The sequence below is a fragment of the Plectropomus leopardus genome, chromosome 14 (genome assembly GCF_008729295.1).
Source record: "Plectropomus leopardus isolate mb chromosome 14, YSFRI_Pleo_2.0, whole genome shotgun sequence".
NCBI classification, from domain to species: Eukaryota; Metazoa; Chordata; class Actinopteri; order Perciformes; family Serranidae; genus Plectropomus; species Plectropomus leopardus.
In genome coordinates, this window is record NC_056476.1 from 31,070,323 (window position 1) to 31,094,319 (window position 23,997).

The 23,997-nt window shown below is 39.0% G+C and overlaps 1 protein-coding gene across 1 annotated transcript; it reads left to right on the forward strand.

The window, feature by feature from the left end:
- The first annotated feature begins 84 nt into the window (after positions 1-84).
- On the forward strand, positions 85-17,384 carry ak7b (adenylate kinase 7b). The gene is given in 20 exon segments (XM_042501329.1): positions 85-202; positions 395-547; positions 2,950-3,058; positions 4,637-4,731; positions 5,185-5,286; positions 5,375-5,458; positions 8,605-8,693; positions 8,874-8,964; positions 9,203-9,280; positions 9,399-9,548; positions 12,893-13,021; positions 13,130-13,235; positions 13,905-13,955; positions 13,958-14,032; positions 14,132-14,194; positions 15,090-15,250; positions 15,253-15,289; positions 15,453-15,673; positions 17,095-17,253; positions 17,346-17,384. Coding segments are annotated over 20 exon segments (2,085 nt in total). The 5' UTR covers positions 85-109.
- The last annotated feature ends 6,613 nt before the right edge of the window (positions 17,385-23,997 follow it).

The window sequence follows — 23,997 nt, forward strand, 5'->3', positions numbered from 1 at the left end:
TCGCTCTGTGTCGCGCGAACACGCTTCGCTTGTGCATGTGGCGCGAGAGGGCCAACTCCATGGCAACGGGACACCAACAATACTTGCTAACAGCTGCAGATAAGCTAACATGACGGAGCCGAGGATGGAGCAACTCAAACAGTCACCGAAAAGAGTTTTTATCAACAACATCGACTCTTACGCGTCGAAATATATCGCCAAGGTAAATGTGTCAGTGTGGAATATCAAAATTCAGTAAGTCAAGCTGGGACATTAGCCTTAATGCTGGTTAGCAGTTATTGTTCCATGGTTTGTAACGTTAGCGAAGGAGGACATTCAGATACAGACGGATGAATTGTTCCTGGACCACTCTTAAAGCAGTATGGTAGTCTAACCGCGTCCTTGTCCTGTGCAGTTTTTGAGTAAGTGTGTGGTGGGAGCAGCTGCAGGTCCTGATGGACAGGAGGACACAGAGGGAACACACTACAGCGGAGCACGAGCTTTTCACGTTGTTGGAACTGTCTCTGACAGATGTGACGGGGACAGATCATATGTCCTGGAGTATTACGTGAGTGCTTAATCCTGTCCAACAGCTGTATACAGTGCACTACAGACTACCGCAGTTTAATATAATTCATTTACTTAACTGTTTGGCCCACTTTACATGCTTTTCAGTCTTCATTTTTTTCATAATTTTGGCTGTGTTCATGCATATGGCATACATTTTGGCAAGACTGTGTATTTTTTGTTTGATCTTGGAATTTCCAGCTCAGCTCCTACAGTAAGTCTAAAATAAACTGTGGAAACAAAACTGTTACATTCAAGTCAAGTCAAGTCAGTTTTATTTATATAGCCCATTATCACAAAACAAGGTTTGCCTCAGAGGGCTTTACAGTGTACGACATCCCTCTGCCCTTAGACCCTCACATCACCCAAGGAAAAACTCCCCAAAAAGAACCCCTGTAACGGGGAAAAAAAAGAGGAAGAAACCTCAGGAAGAGCGGTAGAGGATAGTGAGGGATCCCTCTTCCAGGACGGACAGACGAGCAATAGATGTCGTAAATAGCAAGTGAAATACAATCATGGCAAAAAAGGAAAGAGAAAGAGAGCGGGGGAGAGAGGGGAGAGGGGGGGGGGGGGCACAGAACAATAGAAACAGATGCATGTCATATTACAATAATGGTAGGTGTGAAATTAGTAATTGCTCTCTATGATGATGTTGATAGAGATGATAACAGTCTCATGCATATGTGAAACGGAGTTGTCCAAAGGCAAGATCACAGCATCGGCGCAACCAGGACCAGACCACGATCAGGGCGAGCGGGGGGCACAGAATCAGTACAGCCACAGCACGAGCACAACCAAAGGCAGGGTCGCAGCATCAGCACAGCTATCACCACGGTCAGGCACAGTCAAGGTTACGGCCAGGATCCAGGGAAACTAGGAAACAAGGGAGCAGGAACGCTCCCGAGAGGCAACGGGATTAGCGTAGTGCAGTTCAACAGACCCAGGCTCTGTAATCGCGAGCCCCAGGTGGTGAGAGTACCACATGGCTATCACAGAGCTAAGTTAAGCTTGCACATGGCAATGCAGTAAACAGACATGCATGATTTCTGATGGCAGCATTGAGAGAAGGAAAGGAGCTCAGCATATCAGAGGAAGTCCCCCGGCAGGTTAAACCTATGTCAGCCTAACTATGGGCTGGACCAGGCAACCTGAGCCAGCCCTAATTATAAGCTTTATCAAAGAGGAAGGTCTTAAGTCTACCCTTAAAAGTTGAAACGGTGTCTGCCTCCCTGACCGAAAATGGAAGATGGTTCCATAGGAGAGGAGCGTGGTAGCTGAAGGCTCTGGTTCCTAACCTACTTTTGGAAATTTTGGGAATCACAAGTAACCCTGCGTTTTCAGAGCGCAGTGATCTTGAGGGTTGGTAAGGAACTATGAGCTGTGACAGATAGGATGGAGCCTGACCATTTAGAGCTTTGTAAGTAAGGAGGAGGATTTTAAATTCAATCCTGGATTTCACAGGGAGCCAGTGCAAAGAAGCTAAAACAGGAGAAATATGATCCCTTTTCTTGCTTCCCGTTAAAACACGAGCAGCAGCGTTCTGCACCAGTTGGAGAGACCTAAGAGATTTGTTTGGGCAACCACCAAATAATAGGGAATTACAGTAATCCAGCCTAGAGGTGACAAATGCATGTACTAATTTTTCAGCATCTGTTTGGGACAGGATATGTCTAATTTTTGCGATGTTACGCAAGTGAAAGAAAGCCGTCCTTGAAGTTTGTTTTATATGGGAGGCAAAGGATAAATCCTGGTCAAATAAAACTCCGAGGTTCCTTACAGTTGTGCTAGAGGCCAAGGTAATGCCATCTAGAGAAATTAAATTGTTGGAAAAGGAGCTTCTGAGGTGTTTTGGGCCAAGAACAATAACTAATAATAATAATTCATAACTGTTAAGTACAAAAAAAGCCATTCAAACTGCAATTTTTGATCCCACTGCCCTTGAAACATAAAATCATGCATTGTATCATTTCTGGGTGCCATTCTGGGCTTTTTGGGCTTTTTGGAATTATTTGGAATTATTAATGTTTTCAATTTTCCATGTGGTGATGTTTTTTTTTTTTTTTTTTTTTTTTTTGGTTTGTTTGGTTTCTTTTAACCATATTTGGCACATGGAGAAAATATTTCTACTGGGTGCACTGTTACAATCAATGTTGCTGCAAATCAATGATATATCCCAGACTGTGATCATCAAAAAAAAAAAAAAAAAAACCTCTATGTGGTTTATTGAAAGTAATTTATTTTTTAAATTCAATTAAGTTAATGAATATTTGATATTTATTATTAGGACTGATGCTGGTTATGTTTGTAGAGCAATAAGAATGTGTGTAATATTAAAGCAGGCCCTAAGGGTTGTTGAAGTCCAGGACTCCTGACATGTCTCTGTATTTCTTGTGTGTCTGAAAGCAACTGAGCAGAGATGAACTGCTGTCAAAACTGATGGAGTGTGACGTGGTCATCTACAACATTACCCAGCATGCTGAGCAGGTGGAGGAGGCTCTCTGGGCTGTCTCAGGTCAGTGGTCTATGTTGGGAGGTTGATGGCTTACAGGCTGTTGGTAGACACATGTTTTGGTGTACATCTTCAAGCAGTGTGTAGACTAACAGGTGTGTAATATTTATCACAAGTTAATATCCTGTAAATGGTTCTGTTTCTAGAGTAATTTTACTTTTTAGTTTGTTGTTTATTTTTGCTTCTCATGATACTGTCTGCATTAAACCTGGAGAAACATGATTTGCAATAATTTAGTAGATTTAGAAATCATTTTGAAAAAAAAAATTGTATATTTGTAGGTATATTATTTAATAATATAATTTAATAATAATATTTCACAAAATTATTATAGTTTTAAGCAGGTTTTGTCAGGCCATTTTCCTGTTTTTGTTTGTTTGTTGTCTTTTTCAATTTTCCCGTTTGTTTATTTGGGTTTTTTTGGTGCAGTTTTCTTGTGCTTTTTACTAATATCTCGCTCATTTTGGGGCCATTTCTGCTTAAGTTGCTCATGGGCGCCTTCCTATATTGATTGACTGATTAATTGATTTATAAGACTATTTTATGGGCTTTTGTCTTTATTCAGATTGGACAGCTTGAGCATGAAAGGGGGAGAGGGAAAAGGGGTGACATTCAGCAAAGGGCCGCAGGTTAGAGTCGGACCTGCCCCCCATGTTTTTTTGTTTGTTTTTTTGTTTTTGTTTTTTAAGAAATCAAAGCAATTTGCTTAGGTCTCAAAGGGTTAAGAACTTGTCTGCTACGTTTAAAATAGTATTATTACCAGTAGATACTGCAGGCATTGTGCCCATTACTTTACATCGAATTTGCCAGTAGTGTCACATAAATATTTTTTTCATAAGTGACTGTACTTTATATATCAGAATGGCTGGGCTGTGACTCCATTTTTAATTTTTTGAATATTTATTTATTTTTTCTGTTATATAGCGCTCTTGGTTTAAAGAAAAATGCTCAAGGAATTACAATTCTTTATAATTTTAACTCTTTGTTGAACACAGAGCGCCATCTAGTGGGCTCAGAAAAAAAATAGTGCACAAGGCTTCATTTGGCCACCACTACTGACAGCTACATACAGGTTTTGTAGCAACATATGCTGCCATATAGACAACTTTCGGAACATCCCTGCTTATTCTAGTAAGACAATGAGACAGTCTGCACATGTTCATACAGCGTGGTTTTATAGTAAAAGAGTGCAGCTACTATACTGACCTGCTGCAGTCCAGACCCATTTGCCACTGAATATGTGAGGCACATAATGAAGCACAAAATACAGCAACAGAGATCTCACACTGTTGAGCAACTGAAGTCGTCTATCAAGCAAAAATTGGGAAGAATTTTACTTGCAAAACCTCAACAATTAGTGTCTTCAGTTCCCAAACACTTATTGTGTGTTCATTTAAAAAATGCACCTGTCTTAACCTTTTTTTTACATGTTGCAGGCATCAAATTCATATTGAGTGTATACTTATAACAAACAAAGTATTTTTGAGTTTGAACATCAAATATCTTGTGTTTTTACTGTATTAAAAATTTTGGAATTGGGGTTGTACATATTATGATACCAAATGTGTGTTGTATTTGTAGCTCTTCACACTAACATGAGCTGTTTCTGTGGGCCGAAAATGTTCATCCTGGTCTCCACGGTGATGACCTGGGCCTGCAGCAAGCCAGTCGATCCTGTGAGTGAACGCATGCAGTACTTGTAGTAAGCCTGACATGTTTTTTTTATTGCACATTACATATTTTGATAAAGGCCTAAAGAAAAGAACAAATTTGTGCAATCCTGTCTTTACTTATTGAATATAATTCCGTTTGATTAGTCCCATTGTGTAGTCACTGCACATGAGAAACAACAACTGCTCATCATGGAATACTTTCTTCCAGTAACCCTTTTTCTCTGACCAACAGCAAAACACCCAAAGATGATTTCAATGATACAGAGAGATGCAGCACATCTGATTCCTCCTTTGCTTTTTGTATTTCATAAATTGATTATCAAAATGGTTAAATACACTGACACATATTCTGCCTTTTCTTTGTTTCATGAGAATTGAAAATGTTATTTATCTATCAGTGTATGCCCCCATATTGTTGTAAGTAGCATCCTTGTTGTTGTCTGTGTTGTATGACAGGATGTCCCTTTCACTGATGAGATTTTCTGGAGAAGAAGAGCGCATCCCAACTTCAAACCACATATTGAACTGGAGAAGAAGGTGGTCAAAATGGGCAAAACTGTGAGTTTCAGATTCCTCTGTGTTTTGTTTTGGAGACAGCTGTGATTGACACATGTGGATGACGCTGTCACATGGCTGTTGCTTTCAGAACAGGACATTGTTCTCGACATACGTGGTGGCGTCAGGACTTCAGTACGGGATGGGAGAGGAGCTCTTCCACTTCTTTTTCAAGGTGAGCTTTAACAGAAAACTGTAGATTGTTGCTTCAAAATCAACAAGATTCATTTTGTCTTCACATGTAACACGTCTCTCTTTTTATCACTGAATGGTGGCGTCATGGTTAGCACTGTTGCCTCACAGCAAGAGGGTCCCTGGTTCGAAGCCCGGTTGGAACGGGGGCCCTTCTGTGCGGAGTTTGCATGTTCTCCCCGTGTCTGCGTGGGTTCTCTCCGGGGTGCCCTTAGGTGTGACTGTGAGCGTGTATGTCTATATGTGTCGGCTCCAGCCCCCCTGCAACCCTTACATGGACAAGCGGTTACAGACAATGACTGACTGACTGACTGACTGATTTACTATTGATTTTATTCTGTTGATTTTAGTTTCTTACATCTTTGCCTATCAACAACAAGCCACCAATGTCAAGTACTTAAAGCTTTGAGTTTACATTTCCAAAACATGAAATCAGTGTCAAACGTTATTGTCATGTTTGCCTACTGAAAGCACTAATAGCAATATAAGTTTTATTTGCATGCACACTTAAATTTACTAGAAAAAAAACCATTCTTTTTTATTGTTTATGTAACATCATCATTAAAAAAGAAAAGAAAAAAAAAAGACCTGAAAAGTATTATTTCATTATTGGTAAAGGACCAATCAGGACATTTTATTAATAGATCATTGGTCAAGTTACTACATTACTGGGTTTTATTATTTGTATTATTTGTATTTTTGATCAGGTTAAGTGCAAGTTTTATTACATTTTCAGGATATTATTACATTATTGTGTGCTGCACTCCCCTCAGCCAAAACAAAAACATAACTCCCTCCCCAATGCTTAAAAAAATATTTGAAGTGCCTCCCCCTATTTTGCACCATTCCCTCCCCTCCTCCCATAAATAATGAACAGTCCCTGGATGCCTCTCACAGATACAGCTCCATGGAAGACTGTCTGTCTGTTCTCAAGACCACTAACTACTAATATCAAGACTTCAGTCCCAATAGAGTTGAAACATGTTGTTAATGATCTAATTGTGATTTCTTTTTTATTGACGAATCATGCAATTGTAATTCAGTATGTGATTTTAAAAAAAAATCTGTTCATTATACACAAGCAATAAATCATTTTAAATAGCCAACACAACATTGATACAGTCCACATATAAACTGCTCTTGAGATGAGAAATAAGATGAATTGATGCATTACTTTATATGAATAACACATCTTTATTTAGCAACTGTAAACATCTTCAGAGTAGAATATACAAAAGTGTAACTTCAAGCCTTGTCAATATGTAATAAAGTCATCATGAAAAGAACAAGAAAGAACTGTAGCATATAAGTTTTACTGTCATGTAAGCCTATTGAAAACACTAACAGTAATATACATTTTGCACACTTTACATTAATTAGGAAAAAAAAAAAAAAATTACGATTTTTTATTATATTTTATTACTTCATCCATTTTGAAAAAAAAAAGAAAAAAAGAGCACCTGAAAGGTATTAATACTTAATAAGTTAAGTGTTTGATAATATCAGTCAGAACATTTTATTTCATTATTGGTTATATTATCGCTGCAAACTGGAGTGTTCCCACTGGACTGGAAATCTGCTGCCATTATCCTTCTATTCAAAGGAGGAGACAATACTGACCTGAACTGTTACAGACTCATCTCCATCTCGCCTTGCCAAAGTGCTCGAAAAGCTAATCAACAAACAGCTTGTAGACCATCTGGAGACCCACAAAACCTTCAACCCTTTACAGTCTGGCTTTAGACCAGGACACAGTTGCATCTCTGCTACGGTGAAGGCTGTTAATGACATAATTTGTGCTTTTGACAATAAGGAATACTGTGCAGCTGTTTTTGTTGATTTGAGTAAAGCCTTTGACTCTGTTGACCACTTCAGCTTACTAGAAAGGCTAAGAAACATTGGTCTGTCAGAAAGTTGTGTCGCCTGGTTCAGTCTTGGTTACTGTTCAATTGGTTTTCTTTATCGCAATAAATCTTCATTTACATACTCTGCAAAACACTTCCTGGTCACAATGACAGTCCTTCCGATTATTGACTATGGTGACATACTTTACAGATCTGCTTCCAAATCCCTCCTCCATAAACTGGACACTATCTACCACACTGCCATCCGTTTTGTCACTGGTGCCCCCTTTACTACTCACCACTGCAGTCTGTACTCCCTGGTTAACTGGCCCTCTCTTCACTCTCGTAGACAAACACACTGGTTTCTGTTCATATATAAAACCCTTACAGGTAAAACTCCATCATATCTTCGCTCACCACTCATTACCTGTAATATCAGCCGTTCCCTTCGCTCCAGCAACTTCATCAACCTCCTCATCTCCAAAGTCCGCACCGTTATTGGCCGTTGTTCATTTCAGTTTTCTGTCATCTTTTAAAAGTTTGGTGAAGGCAGCAGTTGCTGACTGTTGTACATGCTTTTAGCCTATTTTATCTTTACGACCCTTATTGTATTGTTTTGTTTTTGTATTGATTTGTATGAATGTGTCTCATTTGCTTTTCTTTGCTTTATGCTGCCTCTTGGCCAGGTCGTCATTGTAAATGAGAATTGGTTCTCAATTGACTCACCTAGTAAAATAAAGAAAAAATAAAAATAAATAAATAAAATATATTACTACATTACAGGGTTTTATAACATTTTGGATCAGGTTAACAGCAAGTTTAATTACATTTTCAGGCAATGATTACATTATTGGGTGTTACATTCGTCTGTGTCATTTTGACGTCCTTTTCCTCAGACATTAGACAGTCCATTACTGCAGCTGGTAATATTTCCATTACTTTGATTTTGTTGGAAGGAAAGAACATCATTACTAGTGACGCGTCACTGCCCAACACTGGTCAGTGCTCAAGTCATTGCTTTTTTCAGGCTTCTGAATTGGCAACATATTCTTTATGCTTCAGTTGTGTTTTTTCATTTTCATTTGGACAGAGATTTTTTTATATCACTGTGTGTGAATGGGGCTTTATTTGAGAACAAAGGAGAGAAAAGACCTCCTTGCAAAAGTACCCCTGTCAGTGTGGACTGGACCTAAATCCCAGCTGGCCTCACCATCCATTGGCCCCATTACAAACAGCGTGAATATGCTTCACACATGTAGTTAATTAAAATAATCTGTATTTTTAGACATCATGGCTGGGACAAGAAGAGAAAATACCTATTTTCGGTGACGGCAGCAACATCGTTCCCACGATTCACATCAGTGACCTGGCCAGGTTGGACAAACAGTGCTGTTTTTTAATAGCTTTCTTGAACCATTACAGATTGTTATAGATTGCTCAGAGCCCTGCACTGCTAGAGGCTTTGTGAAATCTGACTGATATTGATTTAAACTGTAGACAAAGAAATTAGATCTAAAGTAAATAAATATTCAGTGTGATTCCTTTGTGTTAAAGTGTAATTCAGAACATGATTGAACATCAGCCCAAGCCGTATTACCTGCTGGCTGTGGACAACTCTAACAACACCATGGAGGAGATTGTGCAGGTGAGTGGAGCCAGTGATCAAGAAATACAGACACACATCTCTGTCAGTGGATTAAAATTTGTAGTATAGCCTGTTATGCAAAAAAAAAGTTCAATCTTTTAGATTAACTGATCAACTTAGAACAAAGTTTCAGCTTTTATTACATCATTTATACATTATACTCACATATGTTTATAAAAATGCTTGATATGATCTCCTACATGCAGATAAACTGATATGTGAGTTCATCCTCCACCAGGCAGTTGCACGTTTACTGGGACCAGGGAAGATCCAGAAGAGGCCCTTTGAGGAAGCCTTCCTTACACGAAACTGGACTGTATGTGTACATGTTTAAATGACACATCTTGTCATCTCACTTTTGGAAAAATAGTCACTGAGCTTATGTCCCTAAACTGTTTAATTAAGATGTGTTGACATGTTGTTCCTATTTACAGGTGATGGAAATCGATTCCTTGCAGGTCAATCTGCGCATGGAGGCTGTCCATGTGAAGGAGCTGTTCTCTGTCAGCTGGCTGTGTGAGGCCGGTCTGGTGGAGAACATGGAGCAGGTGGTCGAGGAATACCAGCAGACCAGAGGGCTACTGGTAGGTACCAAAGCAGAGGGCAGAAACATGTCTCTGTCACTGGGATTTTTAGAAGGAAGGAGGAGGAGGAGGAGGAGGAATACAGCTTAGAAATACAGAGGGGTCTGACAGCAGAACTGCCTTGACCATAAATAACTCACCACATCTTCAAACTTCCTAAATTCAAAGTATCTTAGTGCCTGTTTATACTTGGTATTAACATGATTTGATCATAAGTCGAAAGCGCTATGTACAAATGTAGAAGACCACCAAGACACACTGTGATCCTGTCACTCAAAGCACTTGTCGAAGAGGTCTGACCACGTTTTTTTTAATGTAAACACTTTTGCATCCTGATGCAAGCTCCCAACAAGGACTCCATCAGCACTGCAGGATGTGGCAGCAACACATGCTGGCAGGGATGGTTAGGATTAGGGGAAGGAGGCACATAATAAGGTGTAGAGTAAAACATCACATTCAGACAGGAAGCAGACACCAGACTTATTTTGGGGTTTGCTGGACCAATCCACCACCCTCCCTTCCGCCTACAAGCACCCTTGCGCTCCTTAAATAACGTCTTTACCGGCAGCGTTTCAACCTGCTGATGTCCTGCCGTGTTTCAAGTGATGCGGCAGGCTCTGTCCAGCCATGTTCTCACATGGCGCTGTCCAGCGGTTTCATGCACATGCGAAAGGTACCTTTTGGCATTGCAGACTTACCCCAAAAGCACTGTCAAAGCGGTGCTATTTTCCAATATTGGAATGAGAACGGGCTGGATGTGGTGGTTGTTTGGTGACGGTGTATTAGTCAAGTTAAGTCAAGACAAGTCAATCTTATTTATATAAAGGCCATTTATCACAAATCACCGTTTTCCTCAGAGGGCTTGACAGCACACAACATCCTTCTGTCCTCAGACCCTCACATTGTCAAAGGAAAAACTCCCCCCAAAAAAACCCTGTAACGGGGGGGAAAAAAATGGTAGAAACCACCAAAAGGTGACAGAGACCACAATCCAGGTGAGCCAGAGGTACAGCATCAGTGCAGCCACAGCATGATCCAGGGGCAGACAAGATTGCAGCCAAGATCCAGAAAACTACGAAACAAGGGAGAACAAATGCTCCGGAGAAAAAGCTGAATTAGTGTAATGCAGTAAAAAGACATGAGTGTCTGAGATGGAGTGAGCAAGAGAAGGAAGGAGGTGCTCAGTGTATCATAGAAAGTCCCCCGGCAGACTAAACCTATTGTGGCCTAACTAGGGGCTGGTCCAGGCAACCCGAGCAAGCCCTAATTATAAGCTTTATCAGAGAGGAAGGTCTTACGTCTAGCCTTAAAAGCTGAAACGTGTCTGCCTCCCTGACCAAAACTCGAAGATGGTTCCATAAAAGGGGAGCGTGGTTACCGAAGGCTCTGGCGCCCATCCTACTTTTGGAGACTTTAGGAACCATAAGTAACCCTGTGTTTTCAGAGCGCAGTGATCTTGAGGGTTGATAGGGAACTATGAGTTGTGACAGATAGGACAAAGCCTGTTCATTCAGACCTTTGTAGGTGAGGAAAAGGATTTTAAATTCAATTCTGGATTTTATAGGGAGCCAGTGCAAAGAAGCTATAACAGGAGAAATATGATCTGATTTCTTGGTTGCCGTTAGTACATGTGCATCAGTACTCTGGACCAGTTGGAGAGACTTCAGAGACATGTTGGTGCAACTGGATAATAGGGAGTTGCAGTAGTCCAGCCTACGAAGTATAAAATGCATGTATTAATTTTTCAGCGTCTGTTTGGGACAGGATATGCCTAATTTTTGCAATGTTACGCAAGTGAAAGAAAGTAGTCCTTGAAGTTTGTTTTATATGAGAGGCAAACGATAAATCTTGATCAAATATAACTTCGAGGTTCCTTAGAGTTGTGCTAGTGGCCAAGGCAATGCCATCTAAAGAAATTATATATTTAGAAAAAGAGTTTCTGAGGACTTGGGGGCCAAGTACAATAACTTCAGTTTTGTCTGAATTTAACATCAGGAAATTATGGCTCATCTAGGCTTTTATGTCCTTAAGACATGTTTGTAATCTAGATAACTGATTGGTTGTATCTGGCTTCATAGATAGATACAGTTGCGTATCATTCGCATAACAATGGAAGTTTTACAGAGTGATTTCTAATAATGTTGCCTAGGGGAAGCATATATACTAACACTCTAAAGCTCCCCCTATTTTATGACGGGTAGAACAAAATCTTGCGTGTCTGTCCATTGTTTTGTCCCTGTGGAAGGAGACATGTTGAATCCAGCTATACTGACACAATCACTAACATGACTAGCGAGCATGCTACCATTCACTGAGGATGTGAACCTAATAACTCTGTGTGGGGCCCCTTGACTCCCTAGCATAAGTGACGTAGGGAAAGACGAAATCTGAACATGTGGTCAGACACATGATAGACACAGGTGTGAACGGCGATGTGTCTCAGCTGTCCACCTGTGCTCAGATGACTGAAATGCACAGTAAAGAGCAGGTGTAAACAGGCTTTTAGAAATCCTGTGTGTGTGCCTGAGGACTGTTAGCATATTTATTCTGCATCATCCAGGGCAAAAAACTCTGAGCCTTAGACAACAAGGGCAAGTCCTGCTCTTATTTCCATTGTATGCTATGGTTTACATGAGGATAGAATTCAAAGTATTGTAAAATTTAAATTTACCACACTGCCTTCACCATAACTTGATCATTTTGACCTTTTTCCAGTAATAGCGGTTCATTTAGCCAGAATAGGCAGTTACAGTTTTCGGAACTGTTTATACTAATCTTTAGATGCATTGGGGGCTCAATTTTTGATATTTCAGAACTTTGGTGTTGACTGATTAGTTTTGCAGTGTTGGACCTCATAACTCCTGCCAGGTAGAAGCATGTGAACATTTCTGTTCACTGGGCATAATTTTGGTGGAAGATGCTTGCAGATGAATTTTTATAGTTGTTAACTTTAGACAGTTACTGTAGTGCCACCATTGGGACTATTAGCCCAAATTTTTAGATGAAGAACTTTTGTACAGGACTGAACCTAAGTGCAAAGTCTGCTTATTTCTATGCATAAGAAGGCAGATTTCGTCAATCAACTAATTAATCATTTATTTGTCATATGAAATCATATGTGGTACATCTCGAGTTTATCCCAATCCCAGGATGTGATCCCATCAGCTCCGCTAGCTTGTGCATTGCAGAGCTTCTCAGCTTGAATGAAATGGTGAACTATGCCAAAATATCAGCCACATAAAGTTGCTACTCCCCCATATGTATGAAAGTTGTAGATCTAATGACAGATGTCTTGGTTTTCATTAAATTGCACTTGATCTTCCACGTAAGTGTGTTCTCTGCAGCCTATCCGTCTGTGTCTCCTGGGTCCTCCTGCGGTGGGAAAAAGCACAGTGTCCAAACAGATCTGTGAATACTATAAACTGCATCACATCACAGTAAAGGAGACCATCTCTGAAACCATCTCACAGCTGGTGAGCTTCTCCTGCAAGGTGTTATCTTTAACCGAACACAAACAGATGCACATTTCCTGTACACCTCTTTGAATGTCCTTACAACACTAATTTTATCCCCATTTGTAGGAAGATAACATGAAGAATACTGATCCAGATGCAGAGAATGAGGACTCTACAGTGGATACCAGGGAGCTGCTCAACAGCCTGAAGGACATTATGGAGCAGAATGGAGGTACACACACTATGACACCCCAGGTTTACCTGCCCAGGGCCACTTTCATACACCCCCAGAAACACCCACTCTGTCTGCCATTCTCACTGATTCCTTCTTGGTACATGTCAGCATTCACTCTCCTTTCCTTATAGACCAAATCACAGTGTTAATCAGCATAACCTCCACATCATGTACATGTAATCAAACAGCCCTGAGCAAAACTGCCTTCATTGATTAGTATTAAGCCACCTAAAAAGGCCCACCTAAAAGCCATCAATATCAGTTAAGTTATAAGTTAAGTTATAAGTTATAAGTTATAAGTTATAAGTCTTTGAAACCTGAGCAAACTGGCATGATTTCTTTCAAAAACAAGGACATGGGCAACTTAAGGGCTCAAATTGAGCAAGAAGTAGTAAAAATTTACAAATAATGGCCAGAAATAAACAAAAAAAGAGAAGAAAAAAAATAAAGACAAGTCAAGACAAAAAATGAAATCAGACAATGATTTTAATATATAAATATATATATATATATATATATATATATATATATATATATATATATAAATATATATATATATATATAATATACCAACTCTGCTGCTGATTTTATGGAAGGGCAATATTAAATCATGTCCCTTTAAGACTATTTGGCTACATTATAATTCCCACATCTTGTGTCTGTCAGGTCTGCTGGATGACCAGCTGTTGGTGAAGGTGGTGAAGGATAAGCTGATGTCAAACCGTGCAGAAACCAGGGCTTTGTTCTTGACGGCTTCCCCAAGACATATGAACAAGCCAAGGAGCTCTTCTACTGTGAGACACTGACACCTACTGCAGACACCCAGCATAACATGAGTACATAGTCAATGTACTTAATAAACATCTGCTTGTTTTCTGTTTCCTTCTTTTTAGCTGATGAACAAGAGTCAGAAGATGGAACATCCCTGATCTCATTCAGCAAGAGGATGATACCAGGTCTGGAGTAGTGCTTACACGGCTGAATGTTACCACACAGCAGTCAGATTTCAGAATGATTTTAAACCTTATAGACATATGTTACTCCAGTCAACAAGCCAGTTGCGATGAGTTTTCAATAGCCAAAAAACATTTACATAGTAGATCTCTGATCGGGCCCAAAAAATCAGGCACGACCTACATGAACCTGCACAGTTCCTGTCCAAGCCCGATCTGAGCCCGACCCACGGCAGCAGTCTTGGGCCCCAAAAAAAACAAACAAATTTGTACGTTAACAACAGGCCTACAGTATATTACATGTTACATATTATAAAATAAATATTTTTAATATTAAAACATGTATTATAAGCTAAGGGATGTAATATTTCCTCACACCACTTCACCTTCTCCTCTTTCTGTTAGTTTGTCATCTTGACAGGTTCAGCAAAGCAGGCTGCACCCAGCCCCTCCCCGTGTCTAGTATACACAGTGCGTAGATGCTGATCATCGCTCTCTACTGCATGTTATTTACATAACCAGTTTGCCATGCAGCCCCCTTTCTCTTTCTCTCGTCCCTCTCTCACCTGCACGCTCTCTCTCTCTCCCCTGGTTCTCCACATGTTCCTTCATTTTCCTCTCTCTCCACCCTTTTTCCCTCGGTCCAACAAAACTCTGCCAAAGTGTCACTTAAGCACGAGACAGTTCACAATAGTTTTATAAAAACAAACAAACAAAAAATTAAATAAATAAATGTTAATATGGCAAGAACCCCACCCGATTCAAACACAAGGGAATAATGAGAAATTACAGCCGGGTCCGGCTCGGCCCGAACCTGGTTTTGCCCAGTCGGGTTTGTGCAGAGAATAAAGTGTCCAGTGTTGTAGTGTTTGTGATGTTTTCTTTGTGTGTGCCACAGAGTTCGTGTTGTGCCTGGATGCGTCCGATGCCCTCCTGAAGGATCGGGTGATGAACCTCCCTGAGAGGCTGATACAGGAGCACAACTATGAGCAGGAGTGCTTCCTGCGACGACTGGCCAGATACAGAGAGAACAACATGGAAGATGAAAATGTTGTTAACACTACTTTGATGAGCTAGACATCAGCCCTCTGTACCTGGGTAATCTATGAAGCATGAGTGAGGGATGTGCAGTAAGGATGGATTTGTTGGATGAGCTGTATGCTCAGCACTCACCACAAAGTGACCTTTTTATTGTTCATCAACATTTGTTGTCACCTAGATTACAGCTCTCATCATGTCTTCAATCCTTACTGTGTTCCAGAGATCACTAGTAGTGATGAACCTGACTGCCTGCTGCTGATGCACAAAGTGTTTGAGACAGTGGGCCAGCCCAGGAACTACGGCCCCAGCAGCCAAGAGGTGGAGGAAGAGGAGAGGAGGAAGACTGAAGAGAAGATGAAGAGAGAGGCCCAGGAGAAAGCTGAGGAGGAGAGGAGGGAGGCAGATGAAGCCAAACACAGGGCTGCACGCTGGGAGGAGTGGGTAGGTACTGAACAGAGTGAATGCGTATTGGGAGGAGTGGGTAGGTGCTGGGAGGAGCAGGTTGGTACAGAGAGAAGTAGGAAGTATTAGAGGGAGTGGTTAAGCACTGGGAGGAGTGGGTAGGTGTGGGTAGATACTAGGATGGATGGATGGATGGAACATTTCATATCACACTTGGATAGCTGCAGACAGCTGGGGGGCATGAAACAAGCGCTTTCTTTAAGTCAACAGAACATGTCTTCCTGCACTCAGGACCCTTGTCTCATCACAAGACTGACCCACAATGAACCTGTTTATACCAAAGCTGACAACAACAAGAACACATGAAGCAAGCTTTAGATTCAGGTCATCTTTTGCATAAAACAACAAAGCTAACTCAAAGGTTAGCTTCCTCTGTTTTATCAAAGCGTTGGATGGAGTCTGCTGTGTTGTCATCCCAGGTGGACTGAGGCTCCTGGGCCTGTTTATCAGGTGCAGATGTGACACACTCTGTCACACACATTAGCATATAGCAGTTTGCGTGACATGTCGAGTTTATGTGTCTCTCTCCTCATTGCTTATGCCTATAAGGGAGGAAGGGGGCTAATAATAGACATGTTAACAGAGGTTGATTATGAATTCTGCTGGATTTACTGAGGTCATGCTACTGTTAGTTTTGCGGGAAACTTCAGAGCAGGTGTAAACATAGCACAGATGGGATTTACACAAGGAAAGCTGTAGTGGGGGGAAAACATGAATTTAATATAGACAAAAATATACTTTTTTTTAATGAACAAAAAAAGTTTATAGCATTTTTTACTATTTGGAATGCAAAACTTAATGGCTGGGTTGCAACAACAAGGATTAATTTAATCTAAGATGTGTGTGTGTGTGTGTGTGTGTGTGTGTGTGTGTGTGTGTCTATATATATATATATATATATATATACATGCTGTTTTTCCATTGCCAAAATTTAGCCTAAATTTGGAGCATTATTCAGGTGTCAATACTCAGCCTGGTACAGCCTCCTAAAGACAGGAATGTTGGGTGGCGAACATGATTTAAAAAACAAAACAATGTATGGACCTTGATCACATTACGATTAATGTGTTAATGATATATATTTATGTGTGTACTTCTGTACTCATGATGGCTTGGTAGAGAGGCTCAAATTTCTTATTTTCTTATTTTAATTTCTATTTTTCTTATATTTATTATTTCTATTTTTCTTCTTATTTCTTTGAGTAAACTTACCATAAAAACTCTTTTCGATTCCTGATAGCCAGTCCAGGCCAAGGAATAATGAACACACTGAATGAATTCTTACCAGGAGAAGCTACAGCTGGTTGTGATTTTCATTCTTTACCACTAGATGCCACTATATCCCACTAAATCATCCACAGCATGTCTGATATGTTAGTTGGATGTGTTGTGTGTGTCAGACTAAAGGTATGGAGGAGGTGAGGCTGCAGGAGGAGGAGCTGCTGGAGGCCCAGTCAGTCCCCATGAGGACCTACCTGCTGGAGCACGTGATGCCCACTCTGACCCAGGGCCTGGTGGAGTGCTACACAGCCCGACCACAGGACCCCGTCGACTTCCTGGTACGACCCTCCGCTCTGGTTAAGACCTTTCTGTTTTCATCTCCCTCCACTTGACTTTAATTGTCTCATCTCTTTATTTTGTCTCGTTCCAGGCAGAGTTTTTGGCAAAGAACAACCCCTTTAACTACTGAAGGTTGAGGTCATGTCTTCTCATTTCAACCTTTGATGTAAATACATAACAAAAAAATGCTGAAATAAACTGGTTTTTTTTCCCTGCTCATCTTTCTGAGCTCTTCACTATATTAGAGACTGAAGTCAATTACACACAGCTTTTCTATTAGAGGAAAACCTCCTGGAGTCTCTTAAACTTGTCACAGGATTTCAGCCATCTCATGCCAAGTGTCCCTCGGTTCATGCTGGGATTTTGATTAGGTCTGATTTGGAAGTGGCCCATTCCCCTGCCCCTGTTGTATTTACACAAAGCTTTGTTTGGGCTCTTGTGTGCCGGCCATTACTTAAAAAGCCCCCTAAAAAAGCGGATGAAAGTGTTCATGAAGCCAAAAGCTAATTAGGAAGTTAATTTGCGTAATGAACTTGGTAAACTCCAAAGTAGACACGCTCGGGTCATAATTGCTTTGATTTGGCTTGTGATATCCAGGAAGGATAAATGTTACAAATGGCAGCTAATTTGTGTCTCTCTCATGTTGCCACTCGTGAATCCAAAGTGTACATAATTGGTTGCGACGGAACACCAAATTATTTCATTGTACATACTTAATCACCACATGGGGAAATTAGTTGAGTTTATTTGGGAAACATTGTGATGCAAGCCGCTGCAGGACAATTTGACTGCACCATCTGTGAGGCCCAGGTAGCAACACTGCACGGAGACTTTCCTCAAAGTGGCACACACTGATTTGAAGGGTACATATGGTGCTAATACAAAACTCTCAGTGTCATATGATCTGAAACGTGGAGCAAATATTTGATCTTCTATCTCAATGACCAGTCTGCAGATGCTGCAGTTAGGCTTGGACAGGATCTGTTTTTCCATACTTGTATAGCTTTCTGTCATTTCAACAGGGTGTACAGTGTGTATGATGGTGTTTGTGTCCGATGCCTGGGGGACATTACAGTTTAACATGTATTTGTGTATTTCTTATGTAAGAGGTGCCCTTCACAGATTAACATGTTGTTAGGTAGCTTGAGCCAGGTCAATAGGCAGGTTTCTATTAACCCTTAAGTTGAACAAATCGAAATTACAAATATGAAGTACACCAAATGGAAACAAGTCAATTTAGAAAAAAACTCCCATTTATTGCAAAAACGTTTTTATGCTCGTGTGCGGTGGTATTTTAGATGATTCGAAAAAGCCATAGTTCGCAAAACTGCAATGGAAACACTTTTTTGGCTTTTCCAGGTCACATGATGCTATGGCTATGTGCTATGTCCCCCAGGCATCGGACACAAACACCATCATACACACTGGGTCCCTCATGATGCAGCAGGAGCTACAAGCAGGGCCATAAATAGCTATGAGTGAGGTCACCGAGGTCCGGACCTTGGTAAAAATTTCAGAGGAAAGAGAAAGAAAGCCCCAAACAGCATGGTAAACACATCAGACAGCTTTTATTTTGAAAAGACACAGGTGACGCAGCAAGTTATCTATCTGTGACGCAGTCACGCACGGTGGATCTGGGTAAAGAATCTTGAGAGGAAGACACCGAGTCAATGTCAACTAGGTGTTATTGCATCACATAACTCTTCAAAAGTTGAGCGGATCATCCGGAAGTTTTGAATTGACAATTCCTCTGTGAAATCGTGGACTATCACCTCCCAGAAATCCCTCATAAGTGGCCGCTCCCACATATAAGGGACTCGCCTTTCAATTTGGGTTCCATAACACGCCTACATGGCCTTGGATTGGAAATAATGATGGCTAGTGCGGTGGCTGCAATAGAAATAAAGCTGCTGATGTTTTGAACATCCATCACCATGCTTCTTGGAGTGTTATCACCAGAGAAGTCGCAGAACTTCACTCAGTGGAAATACAGTCATCTTGCAATTGTGTTTTATCGCCATTTTGAAAAATTGCTTAAGTTTTGTGCAAATCTGTAATAGAAAACCGCCTAATAACTTGACTTTTAAAACATTCTCACAAAAACAATGTTACTGTTGCTTTCTTGTTAACTGTTTGCTCTGTAGTCTAGCAGAGGTAAACCAAACAACTTGAATTTGTAACGGAGCATGATTTGTGAGAATGGGCCTCATGCAACAGCACATTTCTGTTAAGAGAGAGAAAAAAAAAAAAAAGAGAAGTCAAGTCCAGATGCACCAAACATTCTCTTATCCAGCTCTCAGCTAGGTGTGATCAGTGATGAATCCCACTTGATCATAAGTCCTAAACATTATATAAGGGCAGATTTTGTGCTGTGTGCAAAAATTCTGACACATGGCCAAGATTGCAGAGGTGACACCAAAAACGATCGTAAGAAGGAGAACTTCTGCAGCAGTAAAACTGACGTACTGTTAGAAAAAAACAAAGAAAAGATGTGATTTTCCAGTGTGTTACAGGAAAATCAAAAGGCAAGTATTGACAAAACATGTGACGCTGTTTCGCTGTTTCAGCAGCAGTGGTGGTGTAAGCACTATGATCCTTTACTTTAGTAAAAAATACTAATACCACACTGTAAAAATACTCTGTTACTACTAAAGGCGTTGCAATGAAAATGTTTGTTTACTACAATAAGGGAACTGTATTTAAGTATTTAATGTAAAGTATTCATGCAGAAAAGTTAAAATAAATGTAGTGAATAAGAATAATTATATATAATGTTGGAAATTTCCCCACTGTGGGACTAATAAAGGATTATCTTATCTTATCTTAATTAAAAAAACAAAAGCAGCAGGTCCCTCATGTATGAGGAGTTAAAACCATGAAATGTTTTTGCATTGAAAATTCCTTAAATCTGAAATGTTTATCAAAAAAAGTTGCCAATTCATTTTCTAAAAATCAATTTAGCTACACTTGTAATAAAAGTTATCAAATAACAGTTGTGGAATACAGTGCATTTTTTCCCTCTTAAGTGTAGTGATGTAAGAGAAGAAAGTGGCATGAGATTAAAATATTCAAGTTAAGTAAAAGTAACTAAAAGCTGCATGTAAGTACAGTACTTAAGTAAATGTACTTAGTTACATTCAGCTCTGGTCAGCAGAGAGACGCACAGTAACTGGGATCAATGCACCAAGTATAATATATTTCTTTAGCCCAGGAATTTCATAATCCAATAATAATAATTACTCTAAAATGTAATCTAGATTTGATTAAATAATAGTCATGCATTTATTAAATGTTCCTCAAAGGAAAAACTTTTTTTCTTGCCTTAAGGCAGCAAGTTATGACCTGTGAAAATAAGATGGGGTTTTTTTGTCTTGTCTTGGTCAGAGTGCTCTGGACCACTCGTAAAAATTCCTTTTAGCCTAAAAGAAAAGCAAAAAATAAGAAAACATTGGTGAATCCCAAAAATCAGTGGGTACTAACAAAATAGGAACAGGTTGTGGATACAAGCAAAAAGAAAAGAAAAGAAAATTTGTATATCTTTTCTTGCATGAGGCCAAATATCACTTATTCAAAGATGCATCAGTGGTGCAGAGTAGCTGAGTTTGGGCATTTGATAGAGTTCTCCCTGAAAAATTCAAAATAAAGTCAACATCATTCCATGGAAAATTTATTTAACAACCAAAAAAGGAAAAATTGAAGCAGGAGTCCAAAATATGTTTTTAGGTTTAGATGACTTAAGCTTTTGAGGCAGGAGACTCTGAGCCAAGGATGACCTTTGACCTTTAGGCTTCCTGGTCAGGTTTGATTTCATGTGTGGAGCTGAAACTTGCCCACATGTTTACTGTCAGTTTTGTGCCAGCAGGTGGCAGTGTGAGATCATCTATTAACTGTCAGCAGCAACTCACTCTCACTGAGAAGGTGATTATTATGGGATTTTCTATTTTTATTCTCCATATGATCTGTGATGAGATGTTTTTTAAAATGCTTGTATTAAATGTACAGATCAGGATGTAAGGCAGAATCCATCCACACTGAACTCTGCCAGCTGTGAATGAACAAAAAGCAAATCAAACTTTGCTAATGTGAATATGTGCTAGTGTGTTTCATTCATTGGTCATGATGACAAACCAGGACTGCTTTTTTCATAAATTATTCCTCAGAAAAATTAAATGAGCCGCTACAGCCGAGGAGTTAACATCCCAACACAAACTGAGTGTAACAAAAACCTTCCATGAACATCAGAATACTGGCTCACATCAGCAAACAGGCAACTGTCACTCTCTAAAAACTGAGATTTAATCATCCCTTTGCAACCTAAGAGGACGACCTAACAGATCAACTCAGTGCACCTTAAGATCACCCAGACAATATTTCACACATACCGTAAAACTTCAATTTAGAGCGCTGCCTTTTTTTGCTTAAATCATTGAACTCAACAGGATTATGTTTGGGACAGGCATCTGTATGGAACAGGCTTTTAATTCTTTTCACACAAAACTATTGTTCAGCAAAGATGGAAAATACAGTCACATTATTTATTTATGAAAATTGCCTGTAAATTTAAAACAGCCTAATTAAAAAAAAAAAACGAAATTAATTAATTAATAAGTGAGAAAGTAAATCACACAAACAAACAAATAAAATAAAAAAAGAATAAATGACCTGAAAAAAAACAAAAAAAAAAAAACTTTGCATGCCAAGCAGTAAGTAGCTGATACATTCCTAAATAAAATGTTGGCACATGAACTAGCCTAGTCAATCAAAGGGAAAATGTTACATTTATACCCTAAATGGGAAATGGATCTCAGGAGATACAATTTGTAATTTGGAAACTAAAGATTAAATTTTGGGGAAAAAAATCATGAAATTCTGTTAGAGTAGCCTAGATACATAAGAAAATAACTTATATATCAACTTGGTTTCCAAAATATTTATATTTGTCAGCATTTTATCAGTGGAATCAATAAGTATTTCCAGGCAATGTTTAATATCCTTCAGAAAAGCAACAATTTCAAGTTATTTATTACTTCATTTACATTCATGGGTAGAACACCTAGCTAGAATCAATACCAAATTAATGATTAAAAAAGTTTTATTATTTTTATTTTATTATTTTATTAAATTTTGGGGAAAAAAATCATGAAATTCTGTTAGAGTAGCCTAGATACATAAGAAAATAACTTATATATCAACTTGGTTTCCAAAATATTTATATTTGTCAGCATTTTTATCAGTGGAATCAATAAGTATTTCCAGGCAATGTTTAATATCCTTCAGAAAAGCAACAATTTCAAGTTATTTATTACTTCATTTACATTCATGGGTAGAACACCTAGCTAGAATCAATACCAAATTAATGATTAAAAAAGTTTTATTATTTTTATTTTTATTATTATTATTTTATTATTTTATTTTTGCTTATTATTAGGAAATTATCAAGGATTATCCAAATATTTATATATGTATTTTTTTTTTTTCAACAACATATTATACTTTGACGTTTTAAATCATTTTTGGATGACATACTAAAATATGGTGGTTTTTTTTGGATGAAATTCCGTGCTCTGAAGATTTTTATAAATTTTGGAGCACATACTTTACTATGACATTTTTTATGAATTTTGGACGAGACGATACTATAATGTTATTTTTAAATGAATTTTGGACGACATACTTTACAATGAAATTTTTTGTGATTTTTGGATGACATACTATACTACGATGTTTTTTTATGATTTTTGGATGACATACTATGACGTTTTTTATGATTTTTGGGCAACATACTATACACAGTCATTTATGACAATTTTTGGGTGACGTCTTAAGACGTTCTTGACAATTTTTTGATGACATACTATAGTATGACGTTTTTTATTATTTTTGGCCAACATACTATGCTATTACATTTTTTATGGTTTTTGGACAACATACTCTATTATGTCGTGTTTTCAGGTTGCAGACTTGCCATGACACAATGGAGTATTGATTTCATACTGACATCCCCAAAGTGTCCGTGTTTGTCTTTGTGCAGTGTCTCATAAATGCCTTAAATGATGTTTTTGAAATAAGCACATGGACGTTATTTCACTGAATGCCAGACAACAGTCTGGATCTCTTTGTTTCACACACATACAGTACATCACTTTGATTGCAACTGAAACATTTGAGCATCCTCTATGCAGACTCTGGGGACATTTTTAATATACATACAATACATTAAACCCACAGGATGAATTGTAATGATGCCACCATTAGGTTGAAATTTGTGGCCCTCACTGTTAAATAAAGTGAGAAAAAAATCTTAAAATATTTATAACTTTGTCAATAGTAAAGCAAGAAACTTCAACAGAAAAATGCCAGACGTCTTTACTGATATTGATTTATCTGTTCACAGAAAATATTGGCTCATTTATTAGCCTGACCCAAACATCAGTAGTGCTTTTTAACAGATGTCTCTGCCGATACTGAATTTTCTGCTTCAACACCATATGACCCTTATATCAGCAGAGCAAACAGATATATCAGCCGATATTTTATTTTATTTATGCCATAAAATATAATTTGACTGTAGATTCATACAGTTTAGACACTGATTGCGATATTGCAGAACAAATTAAGGCACATAAAGTTGAGTGATGTATCATTTTGGCCGATAAATCAGGAGAAGTTGTCCCGAAACAGGTAAAACTGGTATCAGCAGATGCGTCTGCGGAAATCAAGGAATATCAGCAAAGAAATGTCAA